The 17,251-nt window shown below is 51.4% G+C and overlaps 1 protein-coding gene across 10 annotated transcripts in view; it reads left to right on the forward strand.

Annotated features, from left to right (window-relative positions):
• ABLIM2 (actin binding LIM protein family member 2) overlaps nucleotides 1-16,275 on the forward strand; it is a 165,805-nt gene extending 149,530 nt beyond the window's left edge. For all 10 annotated transcript variants that reach the window (XM_063108647.1, XM_063108654.1, XM_063108648.1 and 7 more), the window contains one exon: nucleotides 15,210-16,275. In XM_063108647.1, coding sequence (XP_062964717.1) covers nucleotides 15,210-15,323 — 114 coding nt within the window. In that variant the 3' untranslated portion in view covers nucleotides 15,324-16,275. The remainder of the gene's footprint in view (nucleotides 1-15,209) is intronic.
• The last annotated feature ends 976 nt before the right edge of the window (nucleotides 16,276-17,251 follow it).

A 17,251-nucleotide genomic window follows, 5' to 3' on the forward strand; every position in this document is an offset into this window, starting at 1 on the left:
CCAGGGTGAGCCATGGGCAGAGGCCAGATGGGGGAGGCCAGGCTGGTGCCAGGACAGCACGGTGGAGCCGCAGAGGAGAGCAGGGTTAGGCAGTGCAGGAGGGAATGCTGGGCGTGTGGGAAAGGTGAGAACCTAGGTTTAGGTTCCCGTATGCAGACAGACAGCATGTATGTCCCTCAGTGAGGATAGGAGGGCACAGTGAGCAGAAGGGCCTGTACCTGCCCTGCCAGCTGAGGTGAGCAGCAAATCAGCACCAAGGCCTGCTTGCCTAGCAATCCAGGAGGGCTACTGGGAGGAGGGGACATTGGAGTCAGAACTTGTAGGATAAAAAGAACTGCTGGTGAAGTGGGGGAAAGAGCTTTGCAGGCCCTGGGGTGGCATATTCCTGACCCCATAGAAGCCCGTCATGGAGCAGAGGCACTACGGAAGAAGTGGGCAAGGCCATGGTGACACAGGGCATTGGAGGCTGCACGAAAGCCACTTCCCTGCACCTCTCTGCACTATGGGAGAGGTCACAAGAGTGTGCCTTTGAGAGCTTGCCTAGTAGTGACGTCACTGTGGTTCCTGCGGGGATCTCCTGCTGAAAGAACTGAAGATGCAGAGCATGGACCCGGCTAAAGCAGACTGCCCTCTGCAGGTAGGGCCTCCTGTGCAGGCAAGGCAGTGGGAGCAAGCTGGATGCCCCCTGGAGCCTTCCTCAGAGAAGAGCAGCCCCCCACTGGCTTGGAGTCCCAGACTGAGCGGGGCTAGGTCCTGAGGACTACCCAGTCAGCCCTGCACTGCACAGGGGGCAACTGTGACTGTGGGCCAGGGGAGGAAGCAGGCATCAGAGAGGCCTCTCCCAGGAGGCAGGAGAGCGCACTGTCTCAGGCCGTCCCTGCTGACACGTGCTGGAAAACTCCTGAGCTTTTTCTGGGCCACACACCTTCAGGAAGTTGATGCAGTGGCCATGGAGTAGGAGGAGCATGAGTGGTCTACACAGCAGTGTCCTTCCCTTTTGGTACCAGCTAGTGTTGATCTGATGAGCTGTTGATGAGCCAGAGGTCAGCAGTTACTGAGGAGGTGTGTTTGGGAAACCCTTGCCGGTTCATCTGCATTATAAAGTGAAGTCAGAGAGTCATTTCTCTTAGAAAACTACGTTACAGCTGTAAGATGCAGGTGCATGTCACTGATGCTTCATGCCTCCCTATCAGATGTGGGATCTTCGTGGGGTGGGGATGGGCTGGTCTGATTTATTTATGTCCCCAGTGAAAGAAAGTGAGCCAAAATGCCAGGTACTGATCAAGCTTTATTAAAGGAAAAGAATCTGCTGGGCTGTGCTCAAAGTGGAGGGCAGCCCAGGGCTGCCCTCAAGATAGAGGACAGCACCACGTGTGGGGGAGAGAGAGCTTATATAGGGCACCAAGGGCTGGCTGATACCATCAAGGAGGGCCATTATGCTAATGCTGAAGCTATGCGACCAGGGTGGAGAACTGTGCTCTTGGAGCAGCAAAAGGGTTTCTGTTTTGCAGAAGTCACGAGGCTTCTCGTAAAGCAAGCAGGGAGGGGTTTGGTGCTGGAGTGGAAGACAAGGCCAGCAGCTATTTTGTGCTCACTGTGCACGCAATGGCACTGGTCATGTCCCAGATCCATCATTCCTGCCTTTTCAGTATAGAGAGAAGGGAAAAGGGGCAAAGGTCTCATTCTTCTGAAGCTACTTCCTGCTGAAGATGTGCAAAGACATGGAAAAAGTAAAAGATTTATGTTGGTGGGTAACACAATTAGGTGGTGGGGTATTGGTTTCATGTGGGGAGGCTGTATTCTTCTGGGGGAGGGTCGCTGCTTCTGAGAGACTCATATCCTCCTTGCAGGAACAATTCAGTGACGTTTTTGTTGATGAAAGCCTGCATATGTTCCTGCAAGAAATTAGAGAAACACTGAAAGAGACAGGTCCCAAAGGGTAGGATGAGTCCCAGCACAGTTAGGGGTCCTAGTAGGGGCGTAAGCCAGGGTATCCAATGGTTCGGTGACTGGGGCCACCCCCAGGTGTGTTTGTGTTTTGTAACCCTTTGCGTCGGAGATCAATGCTTGTCTTTAAATGGTTTAAGTTGTCTTGGATCGTCCTGGACTCATTTATGTAATAACAGCATTACTCCCCCAAGAAGAGGCAGATTCCTTCCTTCTCGGCTGTAAGGAGGTCAAGGGCCCAACGGTTCTGTAAAGCGACTGTCGTGAGTGAGGTGACCTGCCACTGGAGGGAGGAGATGCTGTCTATGCTTAGTTCTTCTGAGAGTTTTTGATAGAATTGAGAGGCAGTAGCAAGGCCCACTGTGCCAGTCCCAGTTGCAGGAAGGATCTCTGCCCCAATTAAAAAGGTACAATTAGTGCCCTACGGGAGTGGGGGCACTTCCTGAGAGGGGGGGCCGAAGTTAGTCCCAGTCCCATCTCCATCCCTCCTTCTTTCTGGAGGGTGATGTCAGGGACAAGTTAAAAGAATATGCAAGGAATTGTGTTAGGGAGCAGGCAACAGGATAACGTAGTTTTACAAAGGAAATATATTCCGTGCACCAAATATATATATTTGGTGTCAGTGAGGCAGAGTGTGGGCAGGCCCCGCACAACGCTGACAGTCCCCACTGAGGTGAGATGAGAGGAAAGTGAAGACACATTTGTGGAAACGTTGTGGGCTGCATCGACAGGGAGGAGGGGTGGCCACAAAAAGTTTCTCGTGAAGTGGGAGACAGATGAGTCGCTCGGGGACCAGCCTGATTTGCTGAGGACTGCATCGTCCCTGCGGACCTGGAAGCTCTATGTTCCAGGTAAGGGGGAGCATTGAGATAGGAGGAAAAACACGGGAAGGATGCGAAGGGTTAGGAGCCAAAAGAATTTAAAGGGCACATTGCCACAATGACATTGCTAAGAAGCATCCTACTGATAGGAGGTAAAGACATGCCAGGAGAAATTTTCCTATAATGTTACACTGCTGTGGGGCGGCACTGACCAATCCTGTAGCAAGGACTAGAACAGATAATATAATAAAGGTTAGGGACACAGAGTGGCATGTACTTACCATGACCCATGATGGCAAACCCGTGACAGCAGGTCGGGACCAGTCTTGGAGCAGCTCCTGTGTGAAGGACGTGAAGCGAACCTGCAGGGGTGAGAAGATAATCGCCGGGGGAAAGATCATCCTTCTTCTGGGATTGGGGGAAGAGCGGAGGTCCTGGAGATTTTCAGTTTTGTGGGTCCTAAAATGGATGAAGCGTGAGGAGATGTCGGGTTGGGGGTTGAGCAGAGGGACCCCTCTGGCTTGGTGTCAACAGACTCTTTAGGTAAAGTCTCAGGTGCTAGTTTTACCAAGGATAAGTGATACCAAGGGGCCTTTCCTAGTACCTTTACTGCCGTGGGGGTGGTGAGAAGTACTGTATAAAGCCCTTCCCAACATGGTGAGAGGGGTTTTGGGGTTTGGGTCCTAATATACACTTGCTGTCCCAGGCTCAGTTTAAAGTCTGAGGGGGTGGTGGGGAAAGGATGAGGTAATACAAGGTTGGCCTGTACCTGAAGAAGATCCCTTAATGAGCAAAAGAGTAGGGAGATACTGGCCTAAAGACGATGAGCTGGAAGGGAGAGGTGTGAGAGTGAAGGGCCTACCGTACATAAGTTTGAGGGGGCTGAGGCCTGTAGGTTTGTGGGGGGCAGCTTGCAAGAGAGTAAGTGCTAGAGGGAGAAGTTGGGTCCAAGGGAGGCAAAGTTCCATGGACAGCTTAGTGAGGTGTGTTAGATTTACTATGGTATAACCCACCCATGGGGTGGGCATGGAGGTGGCGCTCCTATCTATGAACCACATAATGGGATGCAGGGAGATATGTGGAAAAGGATTGAGAAAGGGGTCTAAAGCCTCCGTGCAATTATGTTCCAAGCATTATAAGTGTTTTGAGATGAGAGTGGCTGGCTTTAGGGGAGGGCAAGGTTTGAAGGAAAACTGGGAATTCTCAATGAAAGTAAGGTAAATACATTGTATGCAGGAAGGGGAAGAGAATTGACTTGACCTTATGGCTGAGAAGGTCTTGACTGTTTGTTGTGCAAAAGTGAGTTTAGAGCTTTCCTGTGCTAAAAGGGCAGCTGCCTCCAAGGCCCATAAACAGGGGGCCCATCCTTGAGATGTGGTGTCTATTTGTTTAGAGAGGTACATAACTGGGGAAAAAATATCTCCTGCTTCGTGTCCCAAAACCCTGACTGCCAAGCCTTGAGTGTTTGTGATGTATAGGATAAAAGGATGAGATAGGTTTCAGAGAGATAGAGCTGGGGCTGCAAGGAGAGTGGCTTTTAATCACTGGAAGGGAGCGTGAATGGGCTTTGTAGGATCTAAGGGAATGTCAGAATCCCCTTTGGCTGCCCCATAAAGTGGTTTTGCTAGCACGCCAAAGTTGGGGATCCATATGAAGAGATATCCTGCAAGGTCCAGGAAAGAGAGAATTTCACTCTTTGTGATAGGATTTGGTAGTTCAGAAATTAAACTTTGGGGATGCACCATTGTTTCTGTGGTGTTGGGGGTGAGGTGGACTCCCAAGTAGGTGACTGAAGGGGAACAAATTTGGGCCTTGCTGGGCGACACTCAATATCCCTTGGAGGCCAGGAAAGTAAGGAGAGCAACAGTGTGGGCCTGTGAATCCTCATAGGAGGGGCCACAAAGGAGGAGGTCATCTCCGTAGTGTACTAAAGTGCAAGAGGTTGGAGGAAGTTCAGATAAGTCTTGAGCTAAGACCTAGCCAGAAAAGTGGGGGGTAACCCCAAAACCCTGAGGTAGTACTGTCCAGGTGAGTTGTTGGGAACAATGCATATCAGGATCAATCCAAGTGAAGGCAAACAGGTTTTGACAGGAAGAGTGTAAGGGAATAGAAAAAAGGCATCTTTGAGGTCAAGTACAGAGAAGAAGCGGGTTGTTGTTGGGATTGTGGATAGGCGAGTATAGGGGTTAGAAACGATTAGGGTTATGGGTAAAATGGCTGCATTAATGGCCCTCAGGTCTTGAACTAAACAGTATAAGCCATTCGGCTTTATAACCAGAAGGATGGATGTATTACAAGGTGAATGAGTGGGTCATAGAAGATGAGAAGAAAGGAGTCTGTTTATAAGGGGTTTTAACCCTGTTAGGTGTTTACTAGTGATGGGGTATTGTGTGACATTAGGGAAAGAAGAAGGATCCCGCAACCTCACAAAGATGGGAGGGTGATGAGTAGCGATGGAAGGTGAGGAGGTATCCCATACTATAGGATTAACTTTGTCAGGGGGAAAGGAGAGGGTAGAGGTTTCAGGGGCCAGGTCTGGGTCTGGCCTGTAACAGGAGTATTGTAGCTGGATTTAAAGTGTTTAGGGTAAGAGTAGCTTTGAATTTGAAAAGAGTGTCCTGTCCCAGTAAGGGTGTTGGGCATTCAGGCATTATTAAAATTTGTGTGTGAATTGGGTGTGATGTAGGGTGCAGGAAAGGGGTTGAGTGATCCGTGGGCAGTATTCTGATCCTGTGACCCCTACTATTGTGATAGAGGATGGGATTGCTGGTCCTGCATATTTAGTAAGGGTAGCGTAAGTGGCCCCTGTATTGATGACAAAAGAGATTAGCTTACCTGCTGCGAGTCAAGTTACCATGGGCTCACATGTAGTGATCTCCGTGGGGGACTTGGGCCCTGGGCATTGTCAGTTCTCCTCCTGGGCAAAGCCTAGAAGCTCCAGTAGGGATGGCTGTGAATCCAAAGGCTGTGGGTTGGAGACTGGGCTACTCCCTCTGGCAAGTGGCACAGTCAATTCCCCCAGTGATCTGTCTGTTTGCAGTGAGGACAGGGCCTGGAAGGGGGCCTGTGGTTAGAATGGGCCCATGCCCAGTGGCCCAGCTGACTGCATTTGAAGCAGTTCCTGGGTGGCTTGTCCCTAGAGGCAGCTGACTTTGGAGTGCATGAGCCTCAGATGGCATTAGCCAGGAGCTGGTATTTGGCCTGATCTCTTTTGAAACGATCTTTTTTTCCCCTCTTTATTGTTAAAAACCTTGAAAGCTGCATTGAGGAGGTAGTGTAAAAGGGTCAATCCTGAAGGGGAGTTTGGATCTGTACATGTGAATTTATGTAAAGCCTCAGAGAGGTGGCTTAGGAATTAGTAGCCTTTTGGAGGCTGTAAATCAAGTTTGTGATCCTGTTATCCTGGAGATCCTGGTCCCCATGGCCAGCCTGGTAGTCCCAATTTGGGTCCATGCAAAGGACTGCAATGGCTCCCACTGGTCGTCTGTTATTTTGAGCATGTACCTTGTCTGCCTGTTGTTGGGCCATTACCCAGACCTGCTCCCTGTACATGGACTTGGACAATTCCCTCCATCCCAGTCACTTCACAGAGGGGATATAAAGGAGCCAGAGCTGAGCCAGGGTTGTCACCTGATGAAGGGGGAGAAGGAGAGGGATTGGGTGGCTGAGGGCGAAGAGAGGGAAAAGGTGGAGGGGCTGGTGAAGGATTTGGAGCATAAGGATGTAGTTGAGGTGGCCCGTACAGGGAGCAGAGTAGTCTGGCAGATCAAAAGATTGATCCGTGTCCAGAAAAGGAGGTCAGGCATGAGCTAGGAGAATTTAAGACATAGGACAGTTTTGACAGAGAGAAGGACTGTAGTTGGAAATAGAAAAAAGGCTTGAACATAAGATATCTCTCCAGCTTTTGCCATTTTGGTGAGTATCTAAATTGAGAATGCCATCTTGTGGCCACTGGGATCCATTGTAATGAGGTATTCAAGTTTTAATGTCTCCCTGGAGGCCAAGAGATTGTCCAGGAGACAGCCTGGAGGCATAAAGCACAGAATACAGTAGAAAATGAGATGTTTAGGTTTAATGTCTCCCTGGAGGCCAAGGGGTAAATTGGTCAGGAAACAGTCTGGAGGCATAGAGCATGGAGGTTTGGATTGTGAGGATCTCATGTTGAGGGTGAGAAAGGGAACAGGCAGTCCTCGTAGAAGAAAGGTGCCAACAAAGAGCGTCCTCTTTGCTGTCCACCTTCTTTTCAAGAGAAAAGCCACCAACTGGCTAATGGAGCATTCTCCAATAGCTGGGGGGCATGAGAAGAGTTCCCTCGGCCAGGCACCTGGGCTTCGTAAAGACCATAGTCATAGAGAGTAGTCGGGGGAACTCGTAGAAGCAGGACAGAGCCACTGACTCACCCTGAATTGAGGCCGATGTTGGATGCATTGGTCTGAAACAGCAAAAGGAGACAGTCCTGGAGGCACCTGGTTCAGCAGGTCTGGGAAGGGCGGCCGGGAGGGGCCAATCAACCCAAGAGAGGGGATCATCTGATGGTCCGGCCAGGACCCTTCCCAGGTTTCAGCACCAGAATGGAAGAAAGTGAGCCAAAACGCCAGGTACCAATCAAGCTTTATTAAAGGAAAAGAATCTGCTGGGCTGTGCTCAAAGTGGAGGGCAGCCTGGGGGAGGACAGCACCACGTGTGTGGGTGAGAGAGCTTATGTAGGGCACTAAGGGCTGGCTGATACCATCAAGGAGGGGCATTATGCTCCTGTGGAAGCTATGTGACCAAGGTGGAGAATTGCGCCCTTGCAGAAGCAAAAGAGTTTCTGTTTTGCAGAAGTCACGAGGCTTCTTGTAAAGGGAAGAAGGGAGGGGTTTGGTGCTGGAATGAAGACAAGGCCGGTGGCTATTTTGTGCTTATTGTGTGCACAATAGCCCTGATAACATCCAAGACCCATCACCCAGCACCTGGCACCCTGTAGGAGGATAAAGGAGAGAGCCGAGAGCCTGCACAGAGCAAAGCCCCTCACGTCCACCTATTCTCCTGCACAGTGGTACTGGGCCATGCTGGCAGGCAGGAAGCAAGGGCTCAGGAGAGGCCTAGACCCACAAGTCCCCCAGCTTCTACTGCACTTGGCCCTGGATGCAGAGTGGTAACGAGGACCCATCCTTGCCCTGGTGTTCTCAGTGTTGAGGGAACTACCACACAGCATGCTTGGGGTGCACTGGGGTGCCAGGCTGCTCCTTTGGCTCACAAGAGCTGCCTGGTGCATTTTCAGGAATTTATCAAACTGGTTGTTAAGCCCAACCATTGCTGAAAAGTAAGCAATATAAATTTGCAATTAAATAAATTATACTTACAACAAAGGTAGTAAAAACTCGAAACTTGTCCCTTCCTAGCCACTCAACAGCACTTTGCTGTCTGTGCTCATGAGGTTGCGCACACCTGCTGTATCTATGTGGTAGAAATCGCCTCTGCCAGAAGCTGCTGGGCATCTTCTCCCAGATGTGTTCAGCTGGCAGCTTGAAATTGGCTACGATGGGAGAATTTACACCGTGAATATTGGCAAATGTTACAAGTCAGAAGTCCCATCTTAGTCTGTTCAGGCTGCTATGACCAAAATACCTTAGACTGGGTAATTTGTAAATAATAGAAATCTATTTCTCACAGTTCTGGAGGCTGGGAGGTCCAGGATCAAGGCAGCAGCAGATTCAGTGTCTGGTGAGGACTGCTGTCTGCTTCATGAATGGCACTTCTTGCTGTGCTCACACAGTGGAAAGGGCCACGCAGCTCCCTTCAGCCTCTTTTATAAGGGCACTGATCCCAGTCACGAGGTTGGAGCCCTCATGACCTAATCACTTCCCCAAAGGCTCCACTTCTTAACACTATCACATCGGGGATTAGGTTCCAACACATGAATTTTGGAGGGACACCAAAATACCATACCACCGGGCATTTCTTTCCCAGAGAGCCAGTTGTTAAACATTTCCCAGCATCACACAGGGAGGCCTGCAGGCTCTGGGGTGCTGGGATGAGAAGGTGCAGTCAGGAGGACGTCACTGAAGGAGCTGAGATCCTAGCCCAGGTGTAAGGAATGGGTAGGAGTCACCAGGGCAGACAAGGAGGGCTGGCATTAGGAGCAGAGGAGGAAGGGTGCAGGCGTGGCCCTTGCTGTGCCTACTCCATTTCACAGATACCACAGCTGAGGCCAGGCCACTTGGCATGGTGGGACAGGGGTGGAGCCAGGGCCAAGCTCTTTGTATGACACAGCCCTGTAGGGTACAAATGTAGACAGACCCCAGGCAAAGCATGTGGGGCCCTGCCATGCTGCAAAAATGGCCTCCTTCCCAGGGATGCTCCTTGGGGAGACCAGTGCACCCCAGAGTGAGGCTGTCCCAGAATGAGGCTGTCCCAGAATAAGGCCGCCCCACCCTTCTGCAAAGGCACCACCCTGGGCTTCCTTCCTACTGGCTCAGGAAGGAGCTGGGCTGTGTTTGGCCTTGGCACGCACCTGGGGGTGAGGCCGCCCTCTTGGAGAACATTCAGGAACCTGGTGCCAGGAGAGTTGGCCTGAGATCTAAAAGCTGCCCTGACTCTGGGGTCAGTTGCATTGTCTGCCTGTCACTGTCATGTGTGGAGCCTGACTCTGCCTCAACCTCAAACGAGTTTACCTTGAATGCCAATTCTGTAGTGGCCACAGGGCAGGAACCCTCGGCCCCATCTCCCCTGGGAGGCAGTGGAGACTTCGGCCAGGTGAGGCGCCATACTTAGGATCCCATAGCTGGAGCCAGGAGGTATGAACAGATCCCCTGCCAGGAACTTTCGCTCCTGTGACCCTCACCCAGCCCTCCAGCATACTCAGACAGCCAAGTTCTTTTTTGGTTGTTGTTGTTTGGGGTTTTTTTTTGTCGACTGGCCTGTTCGGGGATCTGAACCCGTGACCTTGGTGTTACAAGGCTGTGCTCTAACCAACTAAGCTGACCGGCCAGTCCGTCACCCAAGTTCTGCTCTCAATCTGCAGGAAACAGGACTGGAGCCCCGTGAGGGGCAGGCTCCCTGCTAAACCCCAGGGCTTTCCTTTAGTCTGAAAGTTCCCAAACCCAGATGCTATCAGTTGCTCCAGGGAGGCACGTGACAAACACGGTTCCTGGGCCCTGCACCTCTAAGCCTGTGTTGGTAGGTTTCAGGTGGGGACCAGCAAGTCTCAGATCTGAAAAGCAAACCAGGTCATTGTGACAGGCCCCGAGGGTTGGACACTCAGCTGGGACCTCCTGTAGCCCTCCCCTTGCTCCCTCTTGGTCCCAGCACATCCTCCCCAGCAGTGGATGTGGGCTTCTTGCATGCAACTGCAGGAATGTAGGACCAGGTGGGGCGAGGAGCGGTGGGCCAGCCAGCCTGGTTAAGAGCACTGTCAAGACTCTGCAGACCCCCCAAAGAACCAAGAGCAACAGAGAAGGAAAGAGCTGACTTTGGATCTCTCTTTGAAGGCGTGGTCCTTTCTCCTTCCTAGGATGGGTTAGCCGCCTCTCTGGGCCTGGTTATTCTCAGGAGCTGGGGACAGGTGGCCTTGTTTGCAAGCTTCAGAGCTGCTCTTCCTCTTCCTCACCTTCCAGTCTGTCCTCTCTTCTCCCTTCCCACGACTCCCCCATGCTTGAGAAGTCCCATGGCTGCTGATCCTGGGTTCCATGCAGCTTCTGGATTCAGTTCTCAGAGTTCTTGGCCGCTGAAGCTCAAGGAGGAGCAGGAGCTGCATGGGACACACCTGATGACAAAAGAGAGTGCCAAGCTACCACTGCCCCTCTGATCAAAAAGGGAATTACTTTATGCTGGGGCAGAGGGAAGGAGTGAGGGGTGTGCCCCTGGGAAGTCTGGCTCCTGCAGGTGCTGCCTCCGTGGGCAGAGGGTGCCTGAGGACCAGGCAGGGCCCCACAGGTGCCGGCATCTGTAGTGGTATCGAGATGAGCAGGGGCCCCTCCTGACGCCCTCTGAACAGCCACATGCCAAGCCCAGCACACCCAACCCCCTTACCTTTATTTGTCTTTTTCTGTCCACCTGCTTGTCATATATTCATACGCTTGTTTATGAGATTATACATTTACATTTCAGTATCTACACTTGTTTATTGTCTGTTCCCCGCCTCCAGTGGGATGTGGGCTCCAGGCAGACAGGAGCTGTTATGATCTGCCCACGGCTCTGTCCCTGTTGCCTACCGTGGTACCTACTGAAACCATCAGTCAGGTGCCCAACACGCGTTTGCTAAATAAATGAGAATGAATGAATGCGGAGATGGGTGGGTGGGATCTGTTAAAAGAAAAGCTTCAGACAAATTAAATGTATCATAGTTTAATTTGAGCAAAGAACAATTTGCAGATCGGGCAGCCCCAGAATCAGAACAGATTCAGAGCGACTGCACCGCTTCCACGTGGTGGGTTACGATTTATAGACAGATAAAGGGAGTGGGGTGTGGAGCAGGTGTTGTGATTGGCTGAGACTCAGCTCCTTGTTACAGGAGTGCATTAGTCTGTTTACGCATCCAGTTAGGTTACAGTTCACTGTGTCTGAAGAACCTTAAGGCCAAGCTTAATTTAACAGATCCTCACCCCGCACGGCTGAGGCCCCTGCTGCCCAAGTCCCTCAGCTCAAAGCCCCAGAGCCAGGATTTGAACCCTTGGCCTCAAGTCCTAAGCCCCCTAGGTGGCCTGGCCCAACCCATGGGCTTAGGACACCTCGAATCCCTCCCTGTGGTTTTTGTCTGCCAAGCCTGGTGGCTCCTGGGGCCTCTGGTGACTCCAGCATATGTGTGACAGTGTCCCTTTCCTGGAGGACATCTGTCACCTTCCACGGCAACTTCAGAAAACACAGAGATGCTCCCTCCAGCACCTTGGCCCCGTCGCCCCTCAACCACTCTCCTACAGTCATCCCCAGTAGTGCCACCCCTCCACAGGTGTCTGGCCTTACCCTTGGAGGCTCCCAAGCTGTGGCGCACATGGCCTCCCCCCTGCACCTGCCCTTCTCTCTTCCCCATCTTGAGTGAGTGGTTGACCACTGTCCTCTCCCTTTCCCCCTCCTCCATGACAGTCGTCAGCAAAGACCCAACCCTGGTGTGACCCAACAGACCTGTCACTCACTGTCTCTCCCCTGTTAAACATGCGACCACAGGTGTCTGGGTGCACCAGGCGCTGCCCAGAGATCCTGCCACACTCTCCATCAGGACACCTTCACTGCCCACAACCACCTTTGTGCCCCTACCCCCTGGCCTCAGACCCCACTGTGCTCATTCCCACTGAGGATGGAGCTTCACGCAACACTGAAGAAGCAGGGCCTGCCCAGGGCACCAGCACTGGCTTTGAACTCTCTCACCACGCTTTGGCTCTGGTGTTTTTCTTATTTACTTACTTATGTTAATGACCCCCTGACCCCCGTCCTACTCTCACCAGAGACCTTGAATTTCGGGCTTCCCCAGTGCCTGTAAAATGGTCTGGTGTATTGTAGGTTCTCAGTCATTCTGTGTTGGATAACGGTGCAATGATTTTCCATTGATCTTTCCTTTGATCTCATTCGTCTTGGCTGTTCCACAGTAATTTCAAAAGTTATGATTTGGTACCTGGAAGTGTGGTGTTGCTGTCTTAAATGACACATTTAATGTCATTAATGTCTTAAAAGGCACAATCTGAAATGACAATTCTACATCTCTGTGGACTGGGCTGTGGGTTTTTCAGCACACCAGGAAACCCCAGTCTCAACACCGTGCAAATGGTTAATTTCTGGCAAGCACCAGGATTCTTTTCCTGTTTGCAAACTCAAGATAGCAGCAGGCAGCTGAGGGCCTCTTCCTGCATAGACGTGCTCAATGCTGTGTGAGTGTGTGTGTGTGACTGTGTGCGTGTGTGACTGTGTGTGACTGTGTGTAAGAGTGAGTGAGAGTGTGCATGTGTGTGGAGGACTCTAGGCCCAGACTCAGTTAGGAGGGGTTTTGGTGAACTGGCAGCTTGGGGGGTTCTGAGTTCCCTCCTTCTGATCACCCAGACAGCTGGGCTACAAATCCCAGTGCCCGCTACACAGTCGGGCTGATTTTTGTTAAATACGCAAATGGTAGCGATTGATGTTTATGCGTGTTTTAGTCCTTTTTGTGTTGCTATAACAGAAATACCTGAGACTGCGTGATTTATAAAGAAAAACAAAATTTATTGCTTACAGTTTCTGAGGCTGGGAAGTCCAAAGTCCACCTGGTGGTGGTGACAGAGACCCAGGGGTCTCACATTGCAAGATGGTGGAGGCAGAGAGAGCAGAGAGAGAGAGAAAGACGGACTCTCCTCTTCTTTTACAACCCTCAGAACCACGCCCCTGACCACCATTTTTAGTCCATTCACTGCTGCACGGTCCTACAATCCAATCACCTCTTCAAGGCTCCACCTTTCAATCACCATAATAGGATTTCTCACCCTCTTAACAGTCACAGTGGGAGCTAAGTTTCTAAAACTCGGGGGACACAATTCAAGCTTCAGGGAGTTTTGGGGAGACACAATTCAATCCACTACAATGGGTTTCCAAGTTTACCAGATGTCTCCTCTGTTTCTGCTCCTGATCATCAATCACAACCTTCAGCATTAGTAGCTTTGTTTTAAAGTTAAGGAACCTGCAATTTTTTTTTGCAAGAATTGTTTTGTTTTTTTTTTTAATTGTAGTAAAAGTCCCATAACAGTAATTTTACCCTTTTAACCATTTAAAAGTGTATGATTCAGTCGCACTTGGTGCGTTCACAGTGTTGCACAGTCATCACCTCTATCTAGTTCCAGAACCCTTTTACCACCCCAAAAGGAAACACTGTACCCATCAATCAGTCACTTCCCATTCCTCTCTCCCTTCCAGCCCCTGACAATCACAATCTGCTCTCTGTCCCTATGGATTTGCCTACTCTGGACATCTCATGTAGTAGAATCACATGTGTGATCTTTTGTGTCTGGCTTCTCTCACTTAGCCTAAAGTTTTCCAGGCTCATCCATGTTGTAGCATGTGTCAGAACTTCATTCCTTTCTAAGGCTGAATAATATTTTGTTGTATGGATAGACCACCTTTCATGTATCCATTTGTCCGCTGATGGACACCTGGGTTGTTTCCACATTTTGGCTATTGTGAATCGTGCTGTTATGGACATGGGTGTACAAATACCTGCTTGAGTCTCTCTTTCAATCCTTTTGGATGTCTACCTAGGAGTGGGATGGCTGGGTTGTATGGGAATTCTGTTTAACTTATTGGGAAGTTTCCACACAGCCACACTGAACCACACTTTCAGAGTAGGTGGCAGAGGGTGTCCAGGGCAATCTGACCTCTTCCTGCCACAGACATCCCAACCTCCTTCCATTTTTTCTTCCCAGCCCTCCCCCACCCCGCCCACAGACGGAGCCACAGGAAGCCACCACACAGACGGAAAGCCCCATGTTCCCTGGGAAGCGTTCTCAGGGGAGGGCATGCCTCAGCCCGCCTGGGCCCGGTCTTGAGGGATGAGGGTTTCTCAGAGCCTGTTGAGGAAGACGGACGTGAGAGTATTGGCAGCAGCCAGATGCAGGGAGAGGTTAAAATTCAGGTGGTTATTGGGGGAGGCTTCATGCAGCTTGCTCTGAGTGTCTCAATGGGCCAACCCCCCCCCCCCAGTACTGTCCACGGTCAGGCTCAGGGCTAAGTGCTGACCCACATTGACTCATTCATGCCCACAACTTTGGGTGTGTACTAGGACGACCCCATTATACAGATAAGTAGCCTGAGGCTCCGAGAGGCGAGCTCACTCACACAGCATTCTAGAGGCTCTGGCATCCAGTGCTTGACCACCAGGCTATACAGCCTCTCCATTGGGCCCCTGTTGAGGAGCTGGGCTCAGAAAGACAAACTAACTCACTCATGACCCCATGCCAGAGGCTGGGGGAAGAGGGAGAACTTGCACTGAGGCCCGGGCCTTGCCTGGCCTCTTGGATCACTGTCCACCCCTTGGCTCCCTAAGCTATGAAATGCAGGACAGTAAACCATCCACCTCCTGCTCTCAAATAGCAGCTGTGACCATTAAATGAAATAATAAACATGACCACTTGAGGACATCTACAATAAGTTCAGACGTTACCGGGCAGATAGAAGTCCTCTTTCAGGAGCATTTCAGGAGCATTTTATGAACTTGGTCCCCAGCAGAAGATGCACCGGTAAGAGTCAGGAGTCAAGGGTTCTGGCCCCAGCTCCACTGCTGGTCACTATATGTCACCAGCTGAGTCTCTTTGCTCTGAGCTTGGTTTCTTCACTGCAGAGAGGGAACTTGAGGAACCACCGGAAGGCCTGACACGCTGAGGGGACCACCCCACCCTCACTCCCAAACCTACCTCCGGACAGCCCAGCTGCAGAGAGCTGACCCAACAGCACACATGCAAAGTTGCTAACTGCCCCCTGTTTTTTTGTCTGTCTGTTTGTTTGAAGAGACACTTGTCGCCTGAGGAGTTCCAGGAAGTGTTTGGGATGAGCATCGAGGAGTTTGACCGCCTGGCCCTCTGGAAGAGGAACGACCTCAAGAAGAAAGCCCTGCTGTTTTGACGGCCGCCAATGTGCCTCGCTGTGTGTGTGTTGGGAGCAGGGATGAGAGAACCCTGGTGTGAACCACGCAAAACCCTTCCTACTGCACCTTGCTCTGGCTTCTCTGTGTCCATGGGGCAGGTGGTGGGCACCTGGGGGAGGCTGGGCCGGGGGCTTCAGGGCGAGAGGAGGTCCCCCAGCAGGTGCAGCCCCTGTTTCTGCCAGTGACGCTCCTGCCCGTAGTTTAGGGCCAAGACAACCAGCTTTGCACCAACCCTTCCCACTGTGGCCTGGCTGCAGAGTAGCTGTCACAGGAGATCAGGCAGAACATCCATAGAGCTGCAGCCCACCATGCTAGGCATCCGGGGTGCAGAGGTGGCCAGGACGTGAGCCATGAGGAGGCTTGTCAATGACAGACACTGACACTGTCATGGGTGAGTGGGCATGAGGCTCCTCAGAGGCAGGACGGGCACGGCCTGGCAGGCAGACTCACAGGCTAGGGCAGGAGAGGGCTGCCAAGCATCTGGGGGCAGTGCCAAGCGTGGGGTGCACGATTTTTGCAGCCATCTGTGACGGGTCTCTTTTTAGGGACAGCATCCACCTGGCAGGACACCTTCCACCCATGCCCCTCCGCACACTGCATTCTTCCAAATCATCCCCTAGATGCCACATGATATCTTTAAAATAACACAGAAGTTTTTATTTTATTAAAAAGTATAGTCTACTTAAACATAGGATGACATATATAAAGAGTTCAATTCTGCGGTCCCTCTGTAGAGGTGCACCTCCAGCCTTATTCTCCACCCACCGTTCAGATCTATGTGGTTTTGGTTCTTGGTGTGTTCTTAATACATAGGACCCCTTGTCTGTTTTCTTTTTTCTTTTTTCCATTTTTGTGTGTCATGCAGATAACCCTAAGGACAGACCCCTGTAACTAATGCTGTTTATAAATACACGTGAGGTATAGCCACCACTGTTTTCCTCGCTGTTATTTTTCCAAGTCTTGGAGAGAAAACATCCTCTTCTGACGGCCAAAGCCCTGGAATAAAGGATTTCCACGTACCCAGCCTAATATCCGACATAGCTTTTGGCGTAGCATCTCTGTGATGTAGACGGTGGTGTCTCACCTTCCCCATTGAAATGCACAAACCACACACGCTCCAGGAACGATTCACTCACGCATGTCCCTGAAACAGGCAACCAGATGCTCTTGGGTGGGAGGGATGGAGACGTGGCTGTCTTCTGATCTGCGAGGCCATCAGGGGGTCCTGGGAGCAGAACAGCTGGGCTCCTCAAGTGGAAGCATTCGTGTCTGTGGTTGGGCGTGGGTTACAGTGCCTGTCACAGGATCCTGACAAAGTGCACTGAGAGGTGGGTGAAACGCCAAGGGCTGGGTCCCGATCCTCAGAGGCCGTGGCCTCTTGGTGTGTGTCCTGGATATTCCACCCATGAGTTGGCCTTACTTAGCTTCCTTATGGCCCGTTCTGCTCTCGGCTTCTCACCAGCCCCGGCTTGGCCAGGGAGGGAAATTTTTAGCACCTAATATGCTTCCTGCACCTTAGCAATCAGAGCCTGAGCAACTGGAAACCCCCATTTTCTCATTAGTGCGATGTCACGTCTGATGCCAGGGAAGGCTAGAACAATAAAGGGTGACGTATCCTGACCTGCATGAGTGCGAAGCCACTTGTGATGAACGTGTGCGATTTCTCAAGGCACGGGCACTTTGCAAACAGGCTTGGCGAGAGCGCCTGCTCAGAGCACCGCATTTGGGTGTGCACAGATCAGGGCAGGGCCCTTGGGCGGGGGGACTGAGTGTCTGCATCAGGGACGCAGTAGGACACCCCTGTCAGAGGCCACGACAAGGCTTTGAGCCTCGAACCTCTGCTTGATCAAGAGCATTTCTCAGCCCCAGGCACTGACTGTAGAGACAAATAAAACTTGGCGACGGC

This window comes from Cynocephalus volans, chromosome 9 (assembly GCF_027409185.1).
Source record: "Cynocephalus volans isolate mCynVol1 chromosome 9, mCynVol1.pri, whole genome shotgun sequence".
Classification (NCBI taxonomy): domain Eukaryota; kingdom Metazoa; phylum Chordata; class Mammalia; order Dermoptera; family Cynocephalidae; genus Cynocephalus; species Cynocephalus volans.